The sequence below is a fragment of the Paralichthys olivaceus genome, chromosome 13 (assembly GCF_024713975.1).
Source record: "Paralichthys olivaceus isolate ysfri-2021 chromosome 13, ASM2471397v2, whole genome shotgun sequence".
Lineage (NCBI taxonomy): Eukaryota > Metazoa > Chordata > Actinopteri > Pleuronectiformes > Paralichthyidae > Paralichthys > Paralichthys olivaceus.
The window spans coordinates 4,314,393-4,339,053 of record NC_091105.1 but is presented as its reverse complement, the minus strand read 5'-3'; the positions used below and the strand labels follow the sequence as shown (position 1 = coordinate 4,339,053).

The 24,661-nt window shown below is 42.2% G+C and overlaps 1 protein-coding gene across 3 annotated transcripts; it reads right to left on the bottom strand.

Annotated features, from left to right (window-relative positions):
• Positions 1-16,524: 16,524 nt before the first annotated feature.
• Positions 16,525-24,622, bottom strand: hormad1 (HORMA domain containing 1). 3 transcript variants are annotated; one of them, XM_069537829.1, is made up of 16 exons: positions 24,492-24,622; positions 23,720-23,784; positions 23,065-23,209; positions 22,897-22,960; positions 22,231-22,267; positions 22,049-22,069; positions 21,793-21,819; positions 21,644-21,711; positions 21,068-21,219; positions 20,520-20,677; positions 20,260-20,328; positions 18,940-19,000; positions 18,642-18,694; positions 17,982-18,065; positions 17,403-17,453; positions 16,525-16,937 (listed from the first exon to the last, which is right to left on the bottom strand). In XM_069537829.1, the coding sequence occupies exons 2-16, from the start codon at positions 23,750-23,752 to the stop codon at positions 16,842-16,844; spliced, it is 1,119 nt and encodes a 372-aa protein (XP_069393930.1). In that variant the 5' UTR covers positions 23,753-23,784; positions 24,492-24,622; the 3' UTR covers positions 16,525-16,841. The 3 variants fall into 3 exon arrangements, with proteins under 3 accessions (XP_069393930.1, XP_019948834.2, XP_069393931.1); XM_020093275.2 differs by lacking the exon at positions 24,492-24,622 and adding an exon at positions 23,969-24,104; XM_069537830.1 differs by lacking the exons at positions 21,793-21,819; positions 24,492-24,622 and adding an exon at positions 23,969-24,104.
• Positions 24,623-24,661: the final 39 nt, after the last annotated feature.

Genomic DNA, 24,661 nt, shown 5'->3' with positions numbered 1-24,661 from the left:
CCCTCTCCCTCCTCTCTCTCTCTCTCCCTCTCTCTCTTCCCTTCTCTCTTTAATCAGCATGTTAATAAGAAAGGTAACTAATCAATACATTCAATGGCCTGGCTTGGCGATTGATACCATCTCCATCCACCTCCCCCTCGCTCTCCGCTGCTAAACACACACACACAAATACACAGCTGGAGGACTGTCTTGGGTGCTGGGCCCTTCGCTGTAATTTAGTCAAGTCACTTTATTTAGAAAGCTCATTTGAAAAAAGACAACACAACAGGAAGGTCACAGTGGTGCTGTGTTGTTTTTGATATTTTTTAAGGGGAAGATAAGAATCTGCCACAAACTAGATGGATAGATGACGGACACACTGAAGCAGATTGGGATGCAGGTTCAAATTTAGTCTCAACTGTGTGCACGCTCATAACATCCTGACGGAGGCCTCTCCTCTGTCAGGGTGCCGTGACTGCAAAGCCTTTTTCCCCCCCTTTTTTATGACTACGATAGAAAAAAAACCCAGCGATAGTTGCTCAAAGTCCACACAGACCTCGTTTACAATACAAGTTCCTCTTGTCAAGCTAATTATGGATATTGTCTCCCAGAAAAATGCTGCCACAAAAATCTGCAGACTTCTGGGGGCAGACATGCACTGGATATTTTCCTGATCATTTTCAGAGGATGTGTATGAATGAATATTTCAGGATGAAAAAGAGGAGCCGCAAACTTAGAAGATGCCAACAAAGAGACAAACAAGATTTCGATAACAAGGGTCAACGTTAACACAAAACTGTGCAGATGGAATCTAAACATCACGTCCGGCCTCCTGCTCTTCCCAGATTCTAAATATTCAAGGATTCATTTACACAAAAATGTCAATTCTGGGAAATTTCCAGACCCATTTTTCTCCGGTTCATGTCTGAAAACAGCTTTAGACCATTGTCCATATTCTGTTTCATACCAACACTCGGTGAGTGTTTTTAAAAACCATGACCACCGTCTGACAATAAAAAATAATTTAGCGTTGTGGGATTTTGTTGTTACTTTGGAAAACTTGATGGTGTCAGCCTTTAAACCGCTTAAGGTCACTAAAGACTTCAGAGGAGATTTGAAGATTTGAAAGGTCAGAGCTGTATAAGCTATAAAAACACAAAGTTAGACAGTTCTATACTTTATTGGAAGTGAAGAACAGGTTTGAATGACGACTGACGGATATTCAAAGAATTGCAATATCCCAGGTAGGGACACTTGAGGACATGGATAACTTTCTCTGGATCACGGGGCAACGGAGGGAAAGACTTGATTTTGGAAAAAAGAAGGAAACTGGATCGAACTGTCAAAATGATTTGCTTCTCAGAGCTGACATCAGAATCTAAAATGATGCCAAGATTTTAGGGCTAAAGATTTAAACGCACTTAGGCTTTTTTAGTCTTGAGTGTCAAAGATGACAATCTCTTGTAATAAATGACCTTTTCCCGAATGTCTGGGACACGACTCGGTTTATACCTTTGATCGTTTCCCTTCTTCCTCATCTTTCAGTAGCTGTTAAAGGTATCGGGATGTTTGGCCAGGGAGGTCCACGCAGCCCTTTAGGGCAAAAGATAGTTTGCAGTCACAAGGGAAGAGAATATTTAAGAGCTGAATACTCGCACAGCTCAGGGCTGCAAACAGAGAAACATCTTGCCTTTTACCAAAGCAAACATCAGCTTCTATCTCAACCTCTCTCTCTCCCCAATATTATTAATAGATAGGAGGGAGGAAAATACACCAGCGCACACAGAGACACATAAGTCCTCCCTCCTCAGGATATGGAACTCCAACAGACATGAAAACGCTCAGTCTCCTTCTGAGGAGGACATGAGAGGCATGGCACAGGATGAAGGGAAATCCTTCATACAGGAAGAACACAGGCAACAGCCAGAAAGCAAGGTGGCCTTTCAGGGCTGAGTGGATGGGTTTCTCCCCGTGACCCTCAACCTGAAGCACACACACACACACACACACACACACACACACACACACACACACACACACACACACACACACACACACACACACACACACACACACACACACACACACACACACACACACGTCTTTGCTGCTTTTTTGCCTTCTGGTAACTTCTCTCTCCGTGCATAGCAGTGTGATGTAGATCCTTTTACATTTGTCTCCCAGTTTATACCCAACACACACACACACACACACACACACACACACTTCTTCTTTTCCTCCTCCTCCTCCTGCTGCATTTTCTCTCTTGCCCTCCGTATCATTTTTCACTTGCACAGTGGAACAATCGATATGTAGAAAAGCGCCAAGGTATCATGTATCTTTGTGGAATATGTGATATAGATTAAGGCCAGTTCATGTTTACAGTATTTTTCTTTTGTACCTATCAGATCATGGAAGGTTTTTTTATTTTATTATTTACGGGGGGGGCAGCATTTACTGAGCATTTATTCTGCTTTTACATTGAAGGGTTTTACCAAATGATCATTTAAGACTGAAAACTGTACAAGCAAAAATATATTTTTGATTGGGTCATGAGTCATGCTTGAATTAATTGCTGTAAAAACATTATTCTTGTCCGAAGTAATTTTGTGTGCAGGGGTGTTGTTTTTATAAATGTGCAGATATCTCATTAATAGGAATAAAACACTATTTTATACATTACATTACATTTTACGGTGGACATTTAATGAAGAACAATTTCACTCCCTGCTAAAGACCCTAAAAACCCAGTACTGCATATTTATTTTGATAGAACTATGACCATAAATTTCACGATGGCTTCTACAATCTAGTTCAGCAGATTGCTTTGGTTGTGTAATGAGAAGTGCGGTTTGTTTATATTGGGATTGTGAAAAGACAATATCCCTCATCTTCACATTTAGGCAATATGTTTTGGACAATGACTATTTGAATAGCCCTTTGTTTGTCAAATCAATATCTTCATATCCATCGCTCCTTTTAAATCACTCAGATGTCATGAATGTTTTTCAGGGAATCTGTTCTCCAACATGAAACCCGAACCCTCACATGATCTCCATAAAACTGATCCGACAGCTGTTTTCCAATTTTATTCATCTATAATGTATGCCATAAACATACATGCAGCTTCGGCGTGACTTGCAGTCTCACCAGTCACAGCCAAGTAGAACAAAGATGGTGGACAGCGTTCACCGATTTTGTCTTTCCATATTCCTGCTTCACCCGTTTTTTCCCTGCAAGCTGAGGTCCAGTTTCATTGCATTATCTGCATGTCCGGAGCGTCCCAGAGGGCTGCAGAATGACCACTGGCCCCACTGACCCTCAGAGCTGCTGTCACCCTTCATCACCCTGCTCTCCATCTTGGATGGTGTGGTCACCTAGCAACCAGGGCCAGGGTTCGCCGCTCATGGACCAGAGGCTATTGGGAAATCAATCGATACGCCTCGGCCCAACCTAGTGAGCTGCCTGCCTGGCTGGCTGGCTGACTCCCCTCCTCCCCATCCCTTCCCTCCTTACACTCCTCCTCCCCCTCTCCCTTGTTATGGCCAAATGAAGACGATGCAGTTCTCACTTTTCCACACCTCGCTGTATGTGGATATCCTGTTACAGGATAAGAAATGCCTCTGCTTGCCAGGGGCTTGCGGCTCTCGAGGCTGATGTATCTGTCCTGTCAACTGGCCTCCATTTCCACCAATGTTTGGATTGAGAGGCGGAGAGACAGCAATTAATCAAATTTCAGAAGAGGATTTCTTTCCTATCACAGTATCGGCCATGGAGAAGTGCTGAGCAAAGATTACACTGGTGCACAATTGCAGCCCACCCCACCCTTCCACCACATTTATGAATTTCTTTCAGCACATTGGAGCACTTAGTGTTTTGTGAGCAATAACTCCACCACTCCATTCCTCCCTTGGCTCATACTTTGGATAATTTCCACATGGGTCTATGTGAATCTAATTAGAAACCTATCAGACATGAACACAAAGATCACTTTCATTAGCAGAACAATGATAAATGTTAAGGAGATTACAGGATCCCGAAAAATAAAGACAGATACTTTTTAAGCTCATAGAAACATCTAGAAGGTCAGATCAGTTTAGCAGGACCTCTATTTATTATGGAGGTTCTCCTCCGAAACCTTTACAATCAGGCCGGGGTCAGCAACCTTTGATCCCCTCCCACCACATTGGGAGGGGCAAAATTCGATCACCTTAAACAGTTTAAGATAGAAGGCTCAGGGAGAAGGAAAGGATGATGAAAGGATGGGGGAGGACATTGGGTGGAGGAGGAAGAAAGAAGGGGAGGAGGAAGAAGAGGAGGAGGGGTGACGTTAGCACTGACAACAAACCAGTGCTAATCTGTTCTCCGATCAGAGCCGTCAAACTGAACGGCTCAGCTAAAGGAGAATCTGGTGGTCCATCTGGGCTGCTGAGAGAGCCCTCCCCCCTGGGCTCCTCTGCACTTTAGAGGAGGAATTCTATCTATAATCACCTTTAACCTTTCAGGGATGGCACTTACAGTCCAACAGATATTTCAACTATAGTCATCTTATTTACTTATCTTAAGCAAGTCGACCCATGGAATGCACCTTCAGATATGGTGCTGCAACAATACAATAATGAATCAATCAAATGTCTGTGAGATGGAGAATATAAACTATTTTTCAATCATTTAAGTCATTTATCAATAAAAACAAAACCTGCTTGTAGAGTCTCAACAGTTTTACTGTCTCTCTATGTTTTAAATCTTTGTACAATGAATATATTTGGAGGATTGACTGTTGATTAGACAAATTCAAGCCATTGTGCAGAGAATGTTTCTCTATTTTCTGACATCTTAACTACATTCATTGAAGAAATATGTTAAATTATCAGCAACAGGCAATTGATATATAGAGTCAGGGAGACATTTCGTGTATCGGAAATAAATCAAAAAGATCAGAGCGCTTCTAAAGTGCAAACATTGCACTGCATTGCATTAAACAGCAGATGCGCACAACACTTGATGCCAAACAACAGGCAGCTGCAGTGCCCCCTCCCACCTCTCTCTAGATTAGGCTGACAGATTTCTTGACTTTTGTTGTTGTTCATGCCTGCAACTAAGACGATGATGCTCTTGTGGGGTTTGCCAGATCCCCAGATGGTCATCCAGCACGTGGCTGGAGGTGGGCCGTGAAATGACGCCCCAGCTGGACACTGCGGCCAGGTCACTGATCTCTGAGCCTCCGTTGACCCCCCTCCTTCTTCTCCTTATTGAGGGCCAGCTGCCATCGCAGCAGTCCTATCCTAATGGTGTTGAGTCACCCCCCTCTACGACGCTCAGGCCATGGGGAGTGTCCAGCTGCCCTCTTCCCCTCCCTCTCTGAATCCACTGGCCTTTCACTGGACACAGGAAAGCCCGAGGGGGTGGATGCCCCCCCTCACACACCCCAGTAAAGGAGAGGAAGAGGGGCAGATGAGAGCAATAGCCACAAGGATGAGCCATGGCCATAGAGGCATGACATTGACACAGACGAAAGAAAAGAACCTTTTATCCATAAAAGTGGAATAGTCGCCTCTGGAAATCGGAGGCGACAGTAAATGTGTTTGTGAGTGCCAGGGTGTCTCACCCATTGTCCCCATTACATGTCCCATGGAGGGTGGGAGAGAAGAGGGGAGACAGGTTGAAACTAGATGGGTGGGTGGGGGGGTTGTTTAAAAGCACTCTCAGTGACATTCACAGACATGCATCCACACAAACAGACTGTTCGGTTGTGTGCAGCTAATGCGCTGCTGTTTCCGGAGCGCAAAGTACAGTTGGATGACTTGGCATGGGCCCACCCAGCGCAGGGGGAGATAAACCTCTGCTGGGCTGGAGCCTGGCTGCCTACTGAGAGAGGGGGATTCTGGGTTCGCTTGCCTGGAGTAATGTCGATAAATCAATAGGACACACGTCACTGCAGGCCCAGAGAAGCCACATGAAACTGTCATTGATCGGCATAAGGTGGAGTGTGTGTGGAGGTGGAGGGGGTAAGAGAAGGGGGGAGGGATGGATGGAGGTGTTGGGAGGGGTGAGGCTATGGGGGGAGGGAGAATCCTAACACATGGAGCTCAAGGGTCATCTATCCCCCCCTTTTACTCCTGCTCCTCTTTCTTCTTCCTCTTCCCCTAACAATGAAGCAGGGGCATGGATAAGATGTCAAAGGTCAGTGCACTGGCCAGTGGCCCCTGAACAGCACTGCAGTGCCACGTGCCCGTCAATAGCTCGCTGTCACAGCTCACAAAACACGGAGTGCCTCTGGTGCTAGTGAGTGACCGCTGTGTCTTCCACAGTGGTGCAGCTTCCCACTTGCCGACATGCTGCGCTCATGCTCGAGTTTCTCTCTGCGGGCATTCAAGAAAAATCCATTGCAGTCTGTGATTTGTCATTCATGACTGCTGCATCAATGAAAATGCACCAGAATATACCAGTGCAGAGGGGGAACCCACAAAGATATGCATGTAGGCTAGATGCATCGCACTGCTGGAGTACTTCCACTGCAGCAATATCGGGAACCACAGAAGCCTGATACAGGGTCATTGACCATAGCGAGAAGCCACAGACGACTGCTTTCCCTCTCACACTCTCTCAATCCTGCATTTTCAGCAGTGGTTTCGATTAGAGATCAATACGGCACATGATCAACATGGGCCCACCGATCATGATATTCACCCCCTTCACTTAGGGGCGACCCAGCTCATCGCCACAACTCTGGAGCCAATGAGCCATCGGTTCAAAGGGGGTTGGAAGTTCAATGCCCACCACGGCCAGACAGACGGCGATTCAGTGATCGTCTGGGTGTCAAGTTCTGCTGACAGCCTGTCTGGCTCAGCTGGGTTTTGATCTGAAGAAAGCTTTGACTAACCTCAACCAAAAGCAATGCTCCCTCCCTCCTGCCTGCCTGCCGGCGTTCCTCTCTCAGTATCCACCCCGCTATATTTCTCTGCTCTTGTGACTACCGCTGCTCATGGTGAGCTAATGGTCAGCACATTGATCATGTTTGCTCGACCTCCAAATTGGGGTCAACCTCAAAAGAGGCCCCATCTCCAATGTCAGGACACAAATACCCATTTCAAACCGTCATCTGTGCATGTTTTTCTGACAGTAAACCCAGAACCCAGGCACCCGTATTCGCGCCCGACTTGTGCAACCTACTTTGCCTTCAAGTGTCCTTCAACCCACATCCGCGAGAGGAGGAGGCCACTGAAATCCCTCCAGAACCCCCATGCCCGTGCAACCATTTTTCACTACTCTTTTCAGCAAGCTATTAACCTTCGTGTAATTTCTTTAATTGTGGAAGTTGACTTGGGGCTGGAGCACCACGTCACCTTTGCATTCGTTTCCCTGACACTTTCATTATCACAATAGGTATATGAAATAGACAGGTGCAAAATGCATGGCAGCCCTCTGTCCTTGCTCGGCCGGTTGCCATGGAAACGGCTGATAGAGTAGGTTATCGATCGCTGTGTCCAGTCCCCCTCCTTTCCCCCCACCCCCTGAACCGACTTTTTTTCTGCAGTGATGGGCGTGGATCAATAGCCTGTATATTGTATGCTTTTCTCGCCATTCGTCCTCCATAATAGCAAAAAGAGAGAGAGAGGGAGAGAAAAGACCTGTGAAAATGTAAGCGATAGTATTGCACGTGAAAAAAGCGAGATGATGAAATTAAAGGGAAAAAGGCCCAGAGACTCCTGACATGTAAATACAGCGAGGGTGTTTCAGTATTTTGAGCACTGTAGGGATTCCTTTCTATGTTATGGAGAAAGAGAGAAAGAAAGAAAGACGGTTGCGGGGGCCCTCAGCATTCCTTCTGTCTTTCTGTCACTCACTCTAAAATCATTCCTTTTCTTCTCTTGACACAATGTTTACACATACATGTCACACCACATTTATCCACATATGTACGTATTCATATCAATTTATCCAAATCGTCTCTTTTTTTATCCAAATAAATTTTACAATCAGCCATCAGAGAGGGACGATTCATGTCTTTAAAAATGTGACGGTGAACAGAGGAGCCGCAGCGGACCTGGGGGAGCTCGTTTAAATCTCGCCTGAGGGATCCCTCCAGCGAGGGGTCATGGTTGAAGTCATGGAGCAGCGGATTTAAAGGTGGGCGCTCCTCAAGGTGTCTCTGTCGCCCCGAGGCACGGTCATCACAATTCCAAGAGAGGTGGAAATAAAAGTGCACTGAGGACACAAAGGCTTTTGGACACTTCTGGAGAAATTAGCCAGCCAGCTCACTGATGGTCAACAACCTTGGCTTAGCTACAAAGAGCCCCACCCCCGGTCTACCCTTCTAAATGACTTGATCCCATATATCATAATTCATCTCACTACTTCTCCATACAGTATTGATATTACACTGACAAAGAAAGGTTAAAATAAACAGTTTAACAGGGATGATTCCAGGGGAACAATCTAAAAAGCAGGAGAGCAAAAGAAAAAAGGCTCAAACCTGCCAATTTCTCTATTCCTGTATCATCTCAGTGCTCAAGTTCTCAGATTTTATGCCATATTTACAGAAATATGTGAGACACAACATGTGTGAACTGAGGTCCAGTCTATATGGAGAATCACATTGTCCATTTTCTGCTTCAGCACTAGGCTGATATTATATACAGTCTCTCCCCCTACACACATATGTCAATATGTTTGGTCTTCACTGGGAGGAATGTGCCCTGAGGCTCCCATATAAAATTAGCAGACCATTCCCATGTTGGCTCCCTTTCATGCCCCCACTTGCAAAGCGGCTGACGCCACTGTATCAATAATTCAACCACAATTTAGTTGTAGTTGGGCCGCATGTTACGGGTCAGTTGTAACGGGCACTATAGCCACTGGATGCCTGATATGTCAGATGGGCTTGTTGGAGGTTTGTTGTCCTAATTGCGGTTTGACTAATGCAGGCCTGCATGTGAGCCTGTTGAGCTCCGTGAAGAGAACAACATAGAGCAGCAGATCATATTAAGTTGAAACAGTGGAAAAATTCAAAATAAACATGTTGCTGTTGTTGTTGCAGCAACACACAAGTACAGCTAAAAAAAACAAACAGTTTCTATAAACAGCATACAGGATTTCATGGAAGCTACTGTTTACTGAAGACACTTCAGGCTATTGTGGTGGTCGTTCAGAACAATAGGGACTGGGACATGATTGCTGATTCATTTTTCAAATGTAATTTTTCAGTGCTTTCAGCTCCACAAATCAAATTAGATTCCTATCAGAGGAACCTCAAAAAACCTGGGCCAACAAAAAAACAACTACAATGACAGTTCATGAGTTATTTAAGATTTTGTTTTAAGCTTGTTGACTTTGCTGAAGTGGATATTGCGATGTGTGTAAGAAAAGAAAGTCGACTGAAACGTAGACCCTCTGGAATCATAGCACCTGTCAAATGTTCAGATGACATCTGTGAGTTTGCAGACGTTTCGACAGGGTTTTTCCTCTAGTTAGAAAACCTTAACTTTCCTTAAATTAACCGTGTGGACGATGCCACAAGCCCCAAAATGAAAAAACACCTTTGAATTGAATAGGTCAAACCTTTAGTGCTGCCTTCATTTTACTGATCTGACCATTTGGAAAAATACAACTTAAACAGATAAATAAAACTAGAGACAGCTATATTTCATGTGGTGAAGAAAAGAAAGAAAATCCCTCAGATTAAATGGTTTTTTCCAATTTAAGTCTGTACGTACAGTGGACACTTAATTTTGTCCTTTTCTCTTGTAGTGCAGTCCTAACGAGATGTGAGGCCATCGAGCTGACATCAAACTGACACTTCACACAACAGCTCATCCTAAACAACTGCGTGTTTCGAGGATTCATCCAGAAAATCCGCAGCGGCCTCAAACAAGTCTTGGGGGATCCTCTCCCCCGCATGCATCCCACCAACACTGCTGGTTGTCTGCCCTCCCGTCTTAAGCCAGCCTTCGGGTGGTGGAGCTGCTAATCTCGTGCTATAGCTGAAATGGAAATCTGCACACACATACGCATTGTATGTGCATGCTGGATGGGAGGAAGGGGCTTGGAGAGGAGAGAAGTGGCTGCCCTTGCACCTAAGTGAGATGAAAAGCCCTCAAAGCCTGGAGAGGAAGAAAACACTGGCAGGGCAGAAGTCAAACTCCCAAGACCGTCAGAGAGAGAGAGGGAGAGAGAGAGAGAGAGAGAGAGAGAGATGAAAATCTACCAAACTTTCTTTTCCCCTCCGGCAGACAGTGCATGTGGTCAAACTGCAGACCTGGTGTGGAAACTCTGAGTTATAGTATATGAGATGTATATTCGGCGCCGTTGCAAACTTCTGGGCAACTTGTTGTAGGCTGTTATAGGAAGCAATGACCTGGTTTCGAGTTCAGAATTTAACTTTATAGCGATCCTGACAGGTTTCCACCTCAGTTTTATTCATTCCCCTGAGGTATTGCATCATGTTTTACTTTTTTTTTTTTCTTGGTTAAGTTGATGATGAAACTGCACTGTGTGGGTTATGTTAATCTCTATGGCTGCATCCTGTGTGCACCAAATACAAACCTGCACTAATCAGGAGGTCTAGAAAATCACATTATGATAAAATAAAATAACGTTCTAATACGAAATGTTAAAGATAATGACAATTCTCCAAAACCTTATGGGTTTGTCCTCAGGTCATGCCCCACCCCTCCACAAAATGACGATCACACAAACACATTTTATTATTATTACCAGTATTTATTGCTAGCTGATAAAACAGTTTGCAGTTTTGTTTTACAAGGCAGTAAATTAATTCATGACCCATAAAATGCATTTTATAAATCTAATCAAAACTGTAAAGTTGTGGTTCTTCATGAACACAATGTTCTAAAATTAGTCTCTGATGATGTCAGGATTTTTGTCTTTCCTGTTTTGAAATGGATGTAATGTGGAAAAAGTTAGTATTTAAACACAAATCCTTTTGCAGTACAATACTACAGAATCAGAATGATAGGATATTTATTGGGTAGTTTGCCTATGTCAACAAAGGGAATCTGACAAAACCACATCACGTTGTGCAACTGAGGCTGTTTTTTGACTATTGTACTTTGTTGATAATTAAACAACAATATACATAAATAATGTTGAAAACCTCTACGACTTAAAGCTGTCAGGTGTTTTCCTTCTCAACCACACGGTTCGTCATCGCTAAAAGTTTTTGGTTCATTAGTAATAAAGTAAAAGAAGGGAGGACCTCTGCCTCAGTATCACAAGAGAACATTAAGCAAAGCCCACACCAGAATATCAATACTATATCACAGGAGACCACATCATGACATATCGCATTATTGATTATTTGTCACACCCCTTTTGTAATTAGGGTTAAAGACTCTAAAGTGAAAATTGAACATTAACCTTTCTTAATGTTCGCTCCTTTTCTCACCTATACTGTACATACATTTTAAATTAATTTAAATTCTTAAGAGCTGTAGAGAATCAGAATCACACATCACATATTTTACTTGTCTTGAGTATTGCTTGTTATTACATAATGGTTCAGGCTCTGTATTCTAGTTGAAATAGTTATTTATTAACAAAGTCCCAAACCACCTTGAGAGTTGCGTCTTGAGTGACAGTATAACAACCCTAATTGATCAATTCGCACAACAAACTAAACTTAGAAACTACATCAAGATCTACACGGGTCGTCCACAACTATGAAACTGTAAGGAAAACAAACAAGGTAATAAATAAAATAAAATAAACCAAGAACACAACAAAATAGAGGGAATAATGCTCGCTGGAGGTAATGTAATCTAGTGGTCAAAAGCCCTTAAGACGTGGGTTTTAAGACATTTTAAATTATAAAGGTTTTTGAGGGTTTTTTTCTGTGGTCTTTGAGAGGTTATTTTCTGTGGCTTCATATATGAACCAAGTCAAGATACACCAATAACCATTCCTAGTGTGTCTGTAGTTCTTTATGTAGTTTCAGGAACTAACTGATCAAAAAGGATCAATATATTATGACTCAACTTAAAAAAGAAACAAATGAATAAAGGGAAAATGATAAGATGGAGAATTGAGCAGAAGAAAAATGTTTTTAGTTCTGATTCTCCCAAAGTACCTCATGAACTACTAACTCACTTGGTTTTGTGTTTTAAACCTAACATATAAAATTCGAGCCTTCAGCTCTGGTATAGTTGACGATAATAATTTCTGTCTTTTTTCTGTTGTTTTTCAGAAACTGCAGTAAATTCACCCATTTACAATGATCAATAGACAGTCAGGGTGAAAAGAAATCCACTGTAGATGCCTGAAGAGGTTAAGTGTTTCTGAGTACACACAGAGCTATGTGCGATTTAAGAAAAAACCTGTAGAGAACAGAAGTGATCTATGTTCTAAACCACCTTGGTGTGCTTTGCTGGCATTCTTGACAAGTTGTTGCTGTGACTGGATGGAAAAACAAGTCTAAGTGATGTGGCCCTCTAGTCATGTGACCATCAGCACAGCGTCTCTACCATCTCGGGCCCTTGGCTGGGCCACGTCTACGAGGCACGGCGACATATTGCACAGGTATATGGCAGTCAGTAGTTATTCATCATCCATAATGTTAACGATTACAGCATGTCGATAACAAACCTTGGAGTTAAATGAGTTTGTGCACTCAGCTACGCCTGCGCCTCGGCGGTTCAAGGTCACTCCCTCCCGTCCCTGACAGGAGGGATGATTCCCGGGCCGGACTGCGAGCACACACATCTTGCCTCAAGGTCAAGTGTGCCACTATTTAGAACAAATAGATACATAAAACACTCAATCTTGTGGTGGGTAAAGTATGGGCCAGGACCTTGAGCTGGGATAAAGTTGGCCAGCAGCTCGTATATTTCGTCCTGTACTTGTATTTCAGCTTGACACCTCACCCCCCTCTTTCTCCCTCCTTCGTTTTACTTTAACATCTTGAAGTCCCTCATATGTGACTGAACGCGAAAAGTTAGCATTGATTTTTGTCATGTAAGAGCTCACCGGAGTGCAACGCGGAAGGATCCCGATCGTCTCGGGATGACAAACTGTGTTTATCAATCAGCCCGCTGGCCAGCTGAATTTAGACTCCGCAGCTTCCTTTAAGCTGCTCTGTCAAACATGCCATGACCAAAGCTTCCATTCACCTATGGATGGTCGAAAAAATAAAAACACAGAGGGCCTTTGTGTTTGAGCAAGAGCAGGACAAGGCTGGGGCGCGTGGCGAGAGGATACACTTGATTTGGAGTCAGTTAGCAGCTCATGCCTATCGTAATGGACAATGGGGCAAGGGCAAGTATCTCCCTCCCCTTGGCTGTCCTCTCTCCCACTCCCTGTTTCTTGGCGTGCTTCCCCCTGGAGACACGAGCCGGGGGCTGGGCGCTCTGATGGCCAAGCGTGACATTTAAACCCCTGCCCTGCGGTAGCTTTAAGGGAGGCTTTGTGGAGGAGATGGGGGGGCGCAAAGAGGTCCATCTGAGCACAGAAAAAGAAAAAAGGGTGCACGGACAGAGGCTCACCCTATAAAACCCCTATCCCTCGATTCACCCCCCCCCCCCCAAACACACCCTCCCCTGCAGAAATCCTCAGTGTGCTACTGCAGTGGGGGCCCCATTGTGCGAAGGCCTGCCGCTGAAGAAAAGGGCCCTTTGGTGGTAAACAATTCAGCTGTCCACTCTGATCACAATGGGGGCACATCCCATTGCTTTGAGCATCTGTTTCGAGTAGGTACTGGTCCCATCGCCACTCTGCAGCACTGACCATAAATACCCGGTGACCGACTAAATCCCTGAATCTGCTGGCCCACTACCACCTGCTCTCAGTCTCCCCTCCTTTTATCATTCCTTCCTCGGATCAATACTGTTGACTCCACTGCAGTGTCTCTCAAAAGACACGTTGAATAGCCTCGTGTTGGCTGTTTAGTGGGATCGCATGCTTTTTAAATTGTGTACAGTGTGGAGGCCAACTGTACGAGCTGATTAAGTTATGCATGAGGAGGGAGATGCTTTTCTGTCATGACACAAGGCACCAGGAGTTTATCAGTGGAGGCCTCACGCTGGAGGCTCGTTGCATGGCTACTTATCGCCCCCTTGTGGTTGTTGTGGATACTTGCTTGTGAGCTCACCCTCAGATGATAAATGTTCTCCCTGTGCAAACATATTGTACAATGGTGGGAGAGGTATTAGGGTACTAAGGTAAAATTGACAATGCTTCAATATGGACATGCACCGGTACAAATTTAACTCTTACTGAACCTGAAGTCTTGAATGGTCTGTTACGAGAATACATTTGAAGCCATGCCATCATATTTTCAGTTTCTTCTTTAATCTGTTTAATCAAATGTTTTGCTTATTTTTTTATCCTCTATTTTTATGACTTTTTTTTATCTTTACATTTCTTCCCAGTTAACCTCGAGTTTCTTTTCTGGTTTAATGTTGTTTTTTTATGTCTAACGTACTGGACTTCAATTATTGGCTCATTATCAAAAGGTGGTATACAAATAAACTTGCTTTGCCATAGCAATAGAGTGTACTTCAAAAGTAAGCGGATGCATCTGGCAGTAATATTCTAGTATATTAGATTTCTTAATGAAAAATGTTAATGATGCATTCATATCTTAGTATCATTTTGCAAAATCTATGTATTTGGTCTAAATAATAAAAATACATCAATTTATAAACTGGTATATTTAGTAAAGTCATCTGCAAAGAAACTGGAGCTAAGATAAATTAAATTGAACAAGAAGTACAATAGTCCTCTCTGGAATCCAGAGTTAGGTTGAGCAGAACAGAAACAATCAGTAAAAGTATCGTACATGGTAAGTAAAGAGAGTATTGAGTTAGTTTTGACCTCTGGTGACATTCAGCGTGTTGCTATTTTAATTAATATGGAACAGTACAAGAATGTTCTGAGTCAAACTTTTTTTAATCCTTTCTCTACATACATTTTTTCAGAAAATAACTGAATGACATACTTTCTGGATTTCCTCCAAAGCATCGAGCGGGATGCTCTGCTGGGGAAGCGCTAATCAGCTCGGAAACATTTGCTGCCCTTCTGGCAAGGTCAAAAGGGTCACGGTCCCCGGGCTGGGTGTCCACTCCATCCCTCCCTCCTCCCCTGCTGCTGTAAAGCCCAGCCCCCCCTTGAGGCCCATAGGCCCTGCAGGCACAATCACCGCACAGCGACTATAGGCTCACAGAAGCTGGCTTTAATCTATATGGAGCCCTGGGATGGACTGCGGCTGTCTGTCCATCAGTCTGTCAGCGGGTCTTGCCTTGACCATACACTGGACCTCAGCTATCGACTCAGACAGAGCGAAACCCAGATTTCTGATTGGTCTGCAGAGGCGTCCGCCGAGCCCCTCCTGCTGTTTGACCAGCTGATTGATCTGTTAACACTGGCCGCTGGACGTGTGTCCCTGAATTTAATTTCAGAATTCATTTCTGGGAGATGTGTGTGTACAGAAATGATGTAGGGTCCCAGGATCGGAGTGAAGGATCGAGGCTCGAGGAGAAAATTGCAATTTAGATTTCCGTCGCTATCACTCGTTCTTGTGTTATTTCTTTCATATTCAATATTCAAGTCTTTGTTTCAAAGAATTTCTGTATCTGTATTTTCCATTGCATGTTTCTTTTTATTTTCTATGCCACTGGATTCATTTTGCCTTTTGGGCTCTACGTATCGGTTCATTTCTGTGATATAGTGTTGTTGTAATGTCTATAGCAGCGATATTTGTTATCCACACTACATGACTAGACCTGTAAAGGTGCCTTTACTGTCATTGCATTTTATCACTTATCAATACCCAGAGAACCCAACGCTGTCAAAATAATAAAAAGTGTTGAAAAATGCCAGTGGAGTGGGGCTGAGAGGTTAGGTAACCCTGATTAATTTCACAGCTCATAAATAGTGTGGATGCTCCGATGTGTGGGTATCGTCCACCATGGATTTCCCAGGTCTATTCTGCTTTTACGCTTCTCCATTATCAGAAATATCCATAAAAACACAGAGATGGACGAAATGAAAGTGGTGGTCAAGACAATGCCCATGTTAGGAAGTGAGGGTTGATTTGATGGAGTCTCTCGCTCTCTTCCCCCCCTCTGGCCTGCTGCAGACACGGGGAGTGGGGGGGATGCTCGGATATGCATCACAAAGGCTTCCTGCAGTATTGATCTGCAGTGGGTTAAGGCAGTCTATCAGCAAATGTCCCTCTCTCTGGGAAAAACAATAGGAGATTAAAAACACACAGCTTGCTGGGCGGGAGGCTGCTGATGGGCCCTTATCTGGGCCCAAAGGTCACTGTGTACCGATATAATCCACTTTCACTTAACAGCTTCATTTAAGGAACCACATGCAAATGGTGGCATTTCGGGGTCTATTCAAAGATTGAGGTTTGTTTTTCCAGAGGCAGGTGAAGTAAAATGTTTTCATCCCAGAGGACAAACCTTCAAGTTTGCTTGTTGTTGATCCTTAAAGCACTTTTAAATAACATTAATAAATGAATCTGGCTTTATAATTACGTGTCACATCAACTAACAACTCGCTTAAAACACAGAGGACATGAAATGAATGTAGTTTTGTCTTTTATTCAATATTTTCAGTGCTGCTTTGTACACAAGCAACAGAATTGTACAAAAAAAACCAGACACAACCATTAACAAACAGTTCTATAAATGATTATTCAAATTTCATAGCTAAATTATAATACATCCTATTAACACATCTGTATTTCATTCAAATGAACTTTTTAGTGATGTTTCATCACAAGTGTGAAACAAGGAATTCTCTTTAAAAAAACAACCACATAACCTGTAATCAAACTTTAAAAAACATCAGTGTAAATCAATACAGCCGTGCTGCTGTGTGAGCAGTGGGCTGGGAGGTCAATAGTGTTCTTTGGGCTCACTGAATTTGCGTTTGCTCTTAGGCATGGGGATGGATGGTGTTTCCTGGCTGTTGGGAATGTCATATTGAGAGACCTGAAAACAACAGAAGAAACACAGTTGACAAAAATCACCCACCATGTTTTTCACAAGTCTTCTGACTGCATGAAAGCAAAGTGATCAGCGCTGACTCATCTCTGAAACAAGGTTCCCACACACTTTCCACTTCAAAATACAATCTGCCAGAGAATTTTAGAGGAAATGTATTCTCATTTTCAATTCCAGATTGAGTTATGTGTGAATGTGTGCACATTTTCCATCCACAGTTAATATCTTAACTGATATTTGAAACATCAAATTATCAATATACTTTCCAGACTTATCGGACATTAATTCAAATGCTGCATAATTAATGAAAGGATGTGGAGTTGCAAGCACATACAGGTCTGTTGTTCTTATTGAATAATGCATAACATATCTTTTACAGGCTTCATTCAGAGCTTTTTATTTATACTAAATTATTTATTAAATCAGGATAAAGCAAGAGGACGAGTTTCTCACCATTCTGTTCTTCATAGCTGTCGGCTTGTTGTTGATGATTAAGTTTGTCTTCTACACAGAGACACACACACACACACGTCTTGTTACTTTCAACATAATTTCATTCACACTTTGATCAACATTTTTTTTTCATCTGAAACGTGTCAGTTTTCAAACAGAAGATTCTTAATTTTAAAGTAAAACATGATTTCATTTTCCCTTCTGCTCTCTCTTCAATCACAGTGACTATGATGTTTACATTATACATTTATACTGAAACAGCCCAGTTTAAGATCAATGCTACATTCATCAGAAATGACTTAAAATAACCTGAACAGGCTCCTAAAATCTGGATAAGATGTCCGACTTATAACATTAATAAAATAATTACTGTTGCACAAAAACACGCACACTATAAACTCAGAAGGTGGACAAACAGAGACTTCCCGTTTACTGGTTTAGTAAAAAACTTGTAAAAACTGAAGGGATTATAGCATCAGGGCATTGAGGGTTTTTCAGAGTAAGGGTGTTTCTGGTTATCTAGCTGTAACCGTGCGCAGAGACAATTGGTGGCTGTTAAGCTGTAAGTGGTTGACTGACCGTGGCCGCCTTGATGATCCGTCCACTCCTGGTCCTCTTCACACCCACCTCCATGTCAGAGGTCCTCTTCACCAGAGTGTCCATCTGAAAGGGGACATATGGCCCGTAATACCGACCCTACACAAGTGGCCATTCGCTTTATGTTTGCACAGAGCCGACAGTCACTCTGCTCGTTGTGATTGCTGGTCAACCTTTAGATAGATATTTTTTTATATCTCTAAATTAAAATAACCCAGTGAAAGGCTTTCCATTCACATTTTAACAGTTTAAATCTTTTTAAACTGACATTTTCAGTCTGATCGTTTCCCATTTGGCCAACCTCCATAACGTTTTATTCACCGTTCATGTTACTGATCCTTTTGATACTTTTTTTTTTTGGTTTTGTTTTCATCTCTGCCTCGTAAGGTGACCTTGAGTGCTGTGAAGAGCGCATATAAATAACATTTATTATTATTATTAATTATTGGTTTCTGAATGTATTAAATTCTGGGTTTAACATATTCTTCATGTTTAATTGCTGTTGTTTGGGAAAAGCTTTTTTTATTTTTTTTTTTCCATTCCTCACCACCAATTTCCATTCTAACAGTGATGACTGGAACAGTTAGGATTAGTGAATCTATGCTCACAGTGGGTTGGGGCTGATGTAAATGTCACACCTACCTCTGTGATTTCTTCACGACTCTCCATCTTCTCACAACATCTCATTTGGGTTTCTTAAAAAAAAAAAGAATTATACAAATTTGAAATAAAAAAAATTACACAATATGATTTTCATACAGTTTAAAATCATGTTGTTTCCACAGTTCTCATAATAATTCTAATAATAAATATACCAAATAAAAAACATTTTCTCTGGATTATGAGGACATCTAGGTTTGACAGTTCAACAAGAACAAGCTGAACTGTGTAAAAGTCTTTATATGTCAGATGAAGTGAAATGGTGGGGGGGGGGGCTCACCAGTGTTATCCAAGTCTGTGTTCTCGTTGTCAGGTCTCTCCACGTCTTCAATCACATGGTTCTAAAGATTGAAAACATGTTATCTTAACATCATGATAGAACTTTGTTAACACACTGAGCACAACAGCAAACAGCCTCTGATAAAAACAGGCCGACTATCACGTCTGACCTTTAGCTTCACTCGCAACATTTGAGTGTTTCTGAATTTGTGTGTTGACCTCAAAACGGCGCAAATTCATACTTGTCAGATGTCTTATAATCCTGAAGAACATGAGGTATCTGAAAACCATGATTATACAATTACATGTATCAGTTAAAAGTATGATTCTGATTTTAAAGATCCTCTGGGTCATGTATGGGCTCTGAGACAATTTATAAATACAAAGAAAGCAACTCAGAAATACCAAATGATTCTGATGACAGTGATTCTTTTCTGCAATAACAAGAAATGTACATAAAACAGTTGACAAGCTGACAAGTTGACAAGATAAGAAGCTAAACCCTCATTCAATCAATCAATGATTCATTCACAAAAGAATTTGAGAGAGATCCTTGTTTCTGCTGTGGAGCTGCTGGAACCCGACGAGGTAAAATGGTTCCATTGGTTTTGAAGAATGGTTGCAGAGTGGATTACTGACGTGACATTAAAGAAAAAAAGAAACGAAGAAACAACATATATGACATATTAGAGCCCAGTTGATTTTTGGGGGCTGATGCTGATACCTTTATTGGGAGTAAAAACATTTCCTCTGATATGATATTATATCTATATTATTTTAATATCAATGAATACTATCACTATCAAATCTTTGACAACTTACTACAACTAAGTGTAATTGAGGATTAATATTTTACGGTTTGATCACAAACATTGTTTGTATGGAATGTGCAATACACAAAAATTCTGTGAGACTCATATCGGCTTCTTTTTATTGGCTAACTTATAAATAGTTTGGACTCTATAAGAAATGTACTGTTGTGCCATCGTCATCACTACCATCTGACATCAGAGGCCTCTCCAAAGAGAAGCAGTTCCAGCTGTAGCAACAGAGAAGTTACTGTGATATATCGTTCATTTCCTATGACCTGCGAAGGATGATGTTAAAATCTAAATGGACCTCAATAAGAAGAAGGTTTGCTTCCCCTGATGTAGAGCATGTGTTGTATAAGCAGAAATAACCCTAGAGTAATAGTGAACATGAATTTGATCATAAAGTGATTTATAGTGCAACACTATAACGTAAGTCAAAAGCATGACTGGAATGACTTTGCCCCGCTGAGTGTAAACAAGCTTTATGTCTGAGTTGCTTGTGTGCTGACCTGTGAAAGGACGCCCTCCCCCTCCATCTTCAGAACCCACTTCTCCATCACATTAACACTCTCCTCCACCTGCAAACATTCAGCAAAATGCAAAGCTGTCCATTAGAAATAAGCATGTTGAAGTGCTGACTTATTGATTAGGATGTTAATTAGGGAACAAGGCATCAAAAGCGTTCCATTAAAGACGGTCAATATCAAAGAAAGACTCCAACACAGTCATTGGGTTAGGCTTTCAATCCCTCTGTCTTCAGTCCCTTCACCTGCTCCAGCCTCTGTCTCTCTGTGGCCATGTCCATCTTCAAAGTGTGGAAGGGGGTGGCCACCTCGCCCATAGTCAGTTTGACCGGCTCCCTCTCAAACACCATGGTGTCACCGTCAGCCTCCTTGAAGCCTGGGGGCTGGTAGTCCTGAGGGGTAACTACAAAACAATCACACATATATACATGTATAATATAAACAATTTATTTTTCAGTTCAGCCTATATAAATGTATCTTTTACATACTTTTTTCAATTGTTTTATTTTTTCATTTGATTTAGATGTTGCACAAATATACATTTATTCGCTTGGTTTCCCCCTCCAGGCTTTACAAAAAAAATCATTCAGCGCAATGTCTAAAATGTGACACAAATGCATGTATGTATAAAATAAAAGCGTGTGAGAGAGTTCAAGAGGTGCAGTTCATGACATTAGCTTTAACTTTAAATCTAGTTTTTGAGGTATTACATGATTTTAAACCTTTTGATCAAGTCAATCTATCCTCTCTTAGCACAAAGTATAATTATAGTGAGTTTCTTTGTGTTTGTTACCATCATCGTAGTAAGACAGCTTCATGTTGAGGCAGACGTTATCTGGCAGAGGACCCAGGTTCTGCATCAGAGTGTAGAGCTTCCTCACCAGCAGGACGCTGGCCTTCTTAGTGTCGCCACATGTCATGGTCGACACTTTATTGTTGTTGTTGCTGGAACAAAAATGAAGTTGCTCTTCAAGGTATTCAGTACACCAACTGCAAACATATATAACAGGTGCTAAAGGCTTGTGTAATGAAAGCAGCATTTAACACACAACCTGTTAAATGCTGTTAATACATGACACTGAGTGAAATATTTTCCGTTCCACAATCTCTCATCATATAGAATCGTTTCTTCAGGGTTTTGAGCAACTTGTTTATGTGTTTCAGGGATTCAGAGCGTTCAAAGGGTTAATTCCTGCATTCACTGAGTCATATTGAGACCGAAACTAGAGCAACGTCCTGGTATGTGAGCGTTAAGCCAATTTGTAGATGATTCATACTTATTGTATTTTCCTTTTGTTTGTTCCCCACACTGAGAGGAGGTTTATTCAACATCCCATTATCTTGACTGTCAAGCTTGACAAACTCCCACCTTTCAAAGTCCATCTGCGCTCCTTTTGCAGTGTACTGGATCTTAAACTGGTAAAACTCTGTCACTTTCTGCCAGACAAGACAAGAGGAGACAGTTGCTGTGCATGAGATGTACAGTAGCTTAATGGTATGGCCGATCCTGTACATTACCTGGGGGTTCTCTGGGTCAGTGTAGATCTAATAAAAAAAGGGCAAACAAACATATCATCGGCAACATGAATATTTCTACATTTAATTAAGGCATCCAATAAAGACTAGACACTGTAAGTATTCTAAATAATTGGTGACAGTTAAAGATATGTATGTACCGCTTATTACTTTGCTAATATCATTTCCCCAAGCGAGCTCCTGTGTATCTTAATAAAGCATTAAAAAGAACAAAACATAAGATTAGCAAAATACTCACAGACATGATAACTGTCCGGAGCTGTGGGAGGAAAAAAAAGCAATAATTCTGATCACATTAGTTACAATAAGAGACCAGAGACACAATCAACAATTAATTTGCTGGTCATGTTATCTTACATCGTCTCAACACGGTTTGCATTTCAAATCTTCCAAAGGTGGAAAAGGTTGAATATGACTTACATATCTCTGCTGGATGGCCTCAAAACATCCTTGCATCCTGGATAAATATAAAAACACACACGTCCAAGTAACTTTCACCTTATAATACACGATAACTGAAGTCACTAAGCTGTGTATCATCATCACATACAGTTTGAAGACAATAGACAATAGTCTGAGTTAGAAGCTGTCATGCAAACAGCCTGACAACAGACACAGACCTGCAACATGTTAACAGGAATGTGAAGGAACTTTCCATCAGCAACACATTTCAGTGAACTTAATGAAAATAATGTCTTTCAGTATAAGGTCAATGCTGCCCATGTAAACACAGTCACTAAATCACATTGTGTGTCTAAGATTTTTCTTTTCTTTTACTTTACCCACACATTCTTTTTTTCCTTATCATTTAAACATAGAAACTGTAGGGCCGAATCTTCACAGTAGCGAACCACAGCATCTTATAACATTATTAATAAACTTAAATAAAGTGTCTTAACATGAGATTTTTTAGACAAAACTATTGTGATATGTTTCTGTCAATATCACCCAGCATAATCTACGTTATGACTCACAACCAGTTTATTTCAACAGTAATTACAAACCCAAAAAGGTGGAGGACGTTTATTAGTGTAGTGATCCCGATCAATAGCTTTGACCAGCAAGTGTCAAGGGGTTGTTATTTACCACTGGACGATCTGAGAGGCTCCAGGACAGCTGCGCACCTCTCTGAGGATCATCACTTTCTGATCTGTGGACGGTAAAAAAATACAGGGTATGAAATCTTGTTTGTAAATATTTCCAAATGGTATATGACGTGCAGACATGCAAGCACATTTCCATGAGTTATCTTACCATCAACATATTTGTTCCCGTAGGCTTTCTCCGGGAAAAGGCCCCGCAGGTATGTGATGCCAGACACCGCAATAGCCAGAAGCTTCTTTATAACAACCAAGGACTGCTGCTCTGTGATAACCTGATTAGGCAACAGCTGAGTATCCTGCATGGGTGAATCAAATGAATCACAAACTGAGTGCAGCTCATCACACTCAACACAAACAGTCCAGATGAGACAGGCAACAGCTGGAGGCGAAGGAGGGAGACTAACAACATATTTCACATCATATAAAACACTAATTACAGGTGAATCTATCAGTTTTTACACATGATGCGATACTGTCTCTCTGGAGACTAAGATATATAAAGCATATGTGCAGAGAATTAGTGAGGATCATCCTCTGAATCAAGTTGTAGTAAGATTATTAATATGGACGATGGCAATATAACAAAAGTCCAATATGTATCTGCCTACATACAGTGTGTACGACACATTAATGATCGACCTCAGATTTGTTAAACGTTTTGCTGTTTATCAAGTGTTTGTAATTGTCATGGTCGACACACCAAGTGATCTCATCTGTAGCTTATAATTAATATGAGGATCAGCTCGTTAGCTTGAGTTAGCAGCATCACAAACCCCTGAATGTACTTTAACTTCAGTCAGTGTTACCTGGGAGGATCTCACTTGCTGCACACACGCCATAACTCAGACGTGGAAACAACACCAACGAGGAGCTGGAGAGAAGGAAGAATAATTAAAAATTTTAAAATGGCTTCTTGAAGCTAGCTTAGTTTAGGCTAGCACCTTTACATCTCACTGCACCGCTGTGACCTGCCACAGGCTGCGTTAGCCTTTACCGAGCCTCCCGCTGCTGCGGGCTCACTCAGCCAACATGGTGAGGATGGAGCGGATACTTACTCTGACCAGATGCGACTGAACTTGAACAAATTAGCGACGAGGTTCCATCAGTTTTTACAGAGATCTGTTCCCGCTAAATGTTTGATTGACGGCTCACCGGCAAGTAGCCAATCACGGAGCAGTTCGCTTCGGAGAGGCTGACTGTGATTGGCTACTTGCCGGCGAGCGTCTTTGTAAGTTTGCCGCGAGGATAGAAGATGACAACAAACATGGCTGCCGCTGCTCTGGTGGATTTTAGTCGCTCGCTGATGTCAAACAGTGTTCGTTAAATGTCGCGCGTATTTATTCTTTGTTCGATTAATTGGCGGGGTGGCTACAGTCACCAAGGTGCTTCACCGCCATATTTGTCGCTTACTTCCGCCTCTGCTATGAAGAAGTAGCCAATCAGAGTGAGCCTCGCTGAAGCGAACTGCTCTGTGATTGGTTACTCGCCGCTTTTATTCCAGGTGATGTGTTTTGACGCAGCGCCCCGCCCCCCTAGTCTCCATTTTGTGAAGTCACTGGACAACAAGCTGTCACTCACGGACAGATCGACTCCCATTGGCTCCGCGTGCGCCCTCGCCGCTCTCCAATTGGTTACTGTATGCGTCAATCACGAGGGGCCCCTCCCCTCCCTCACCCCTCCTCCCTGTGGTGATGTCACATCTCGTTACGCCATTTTTGTCGGGGAGCAGTCGTGTTCTGGGGAGAGGA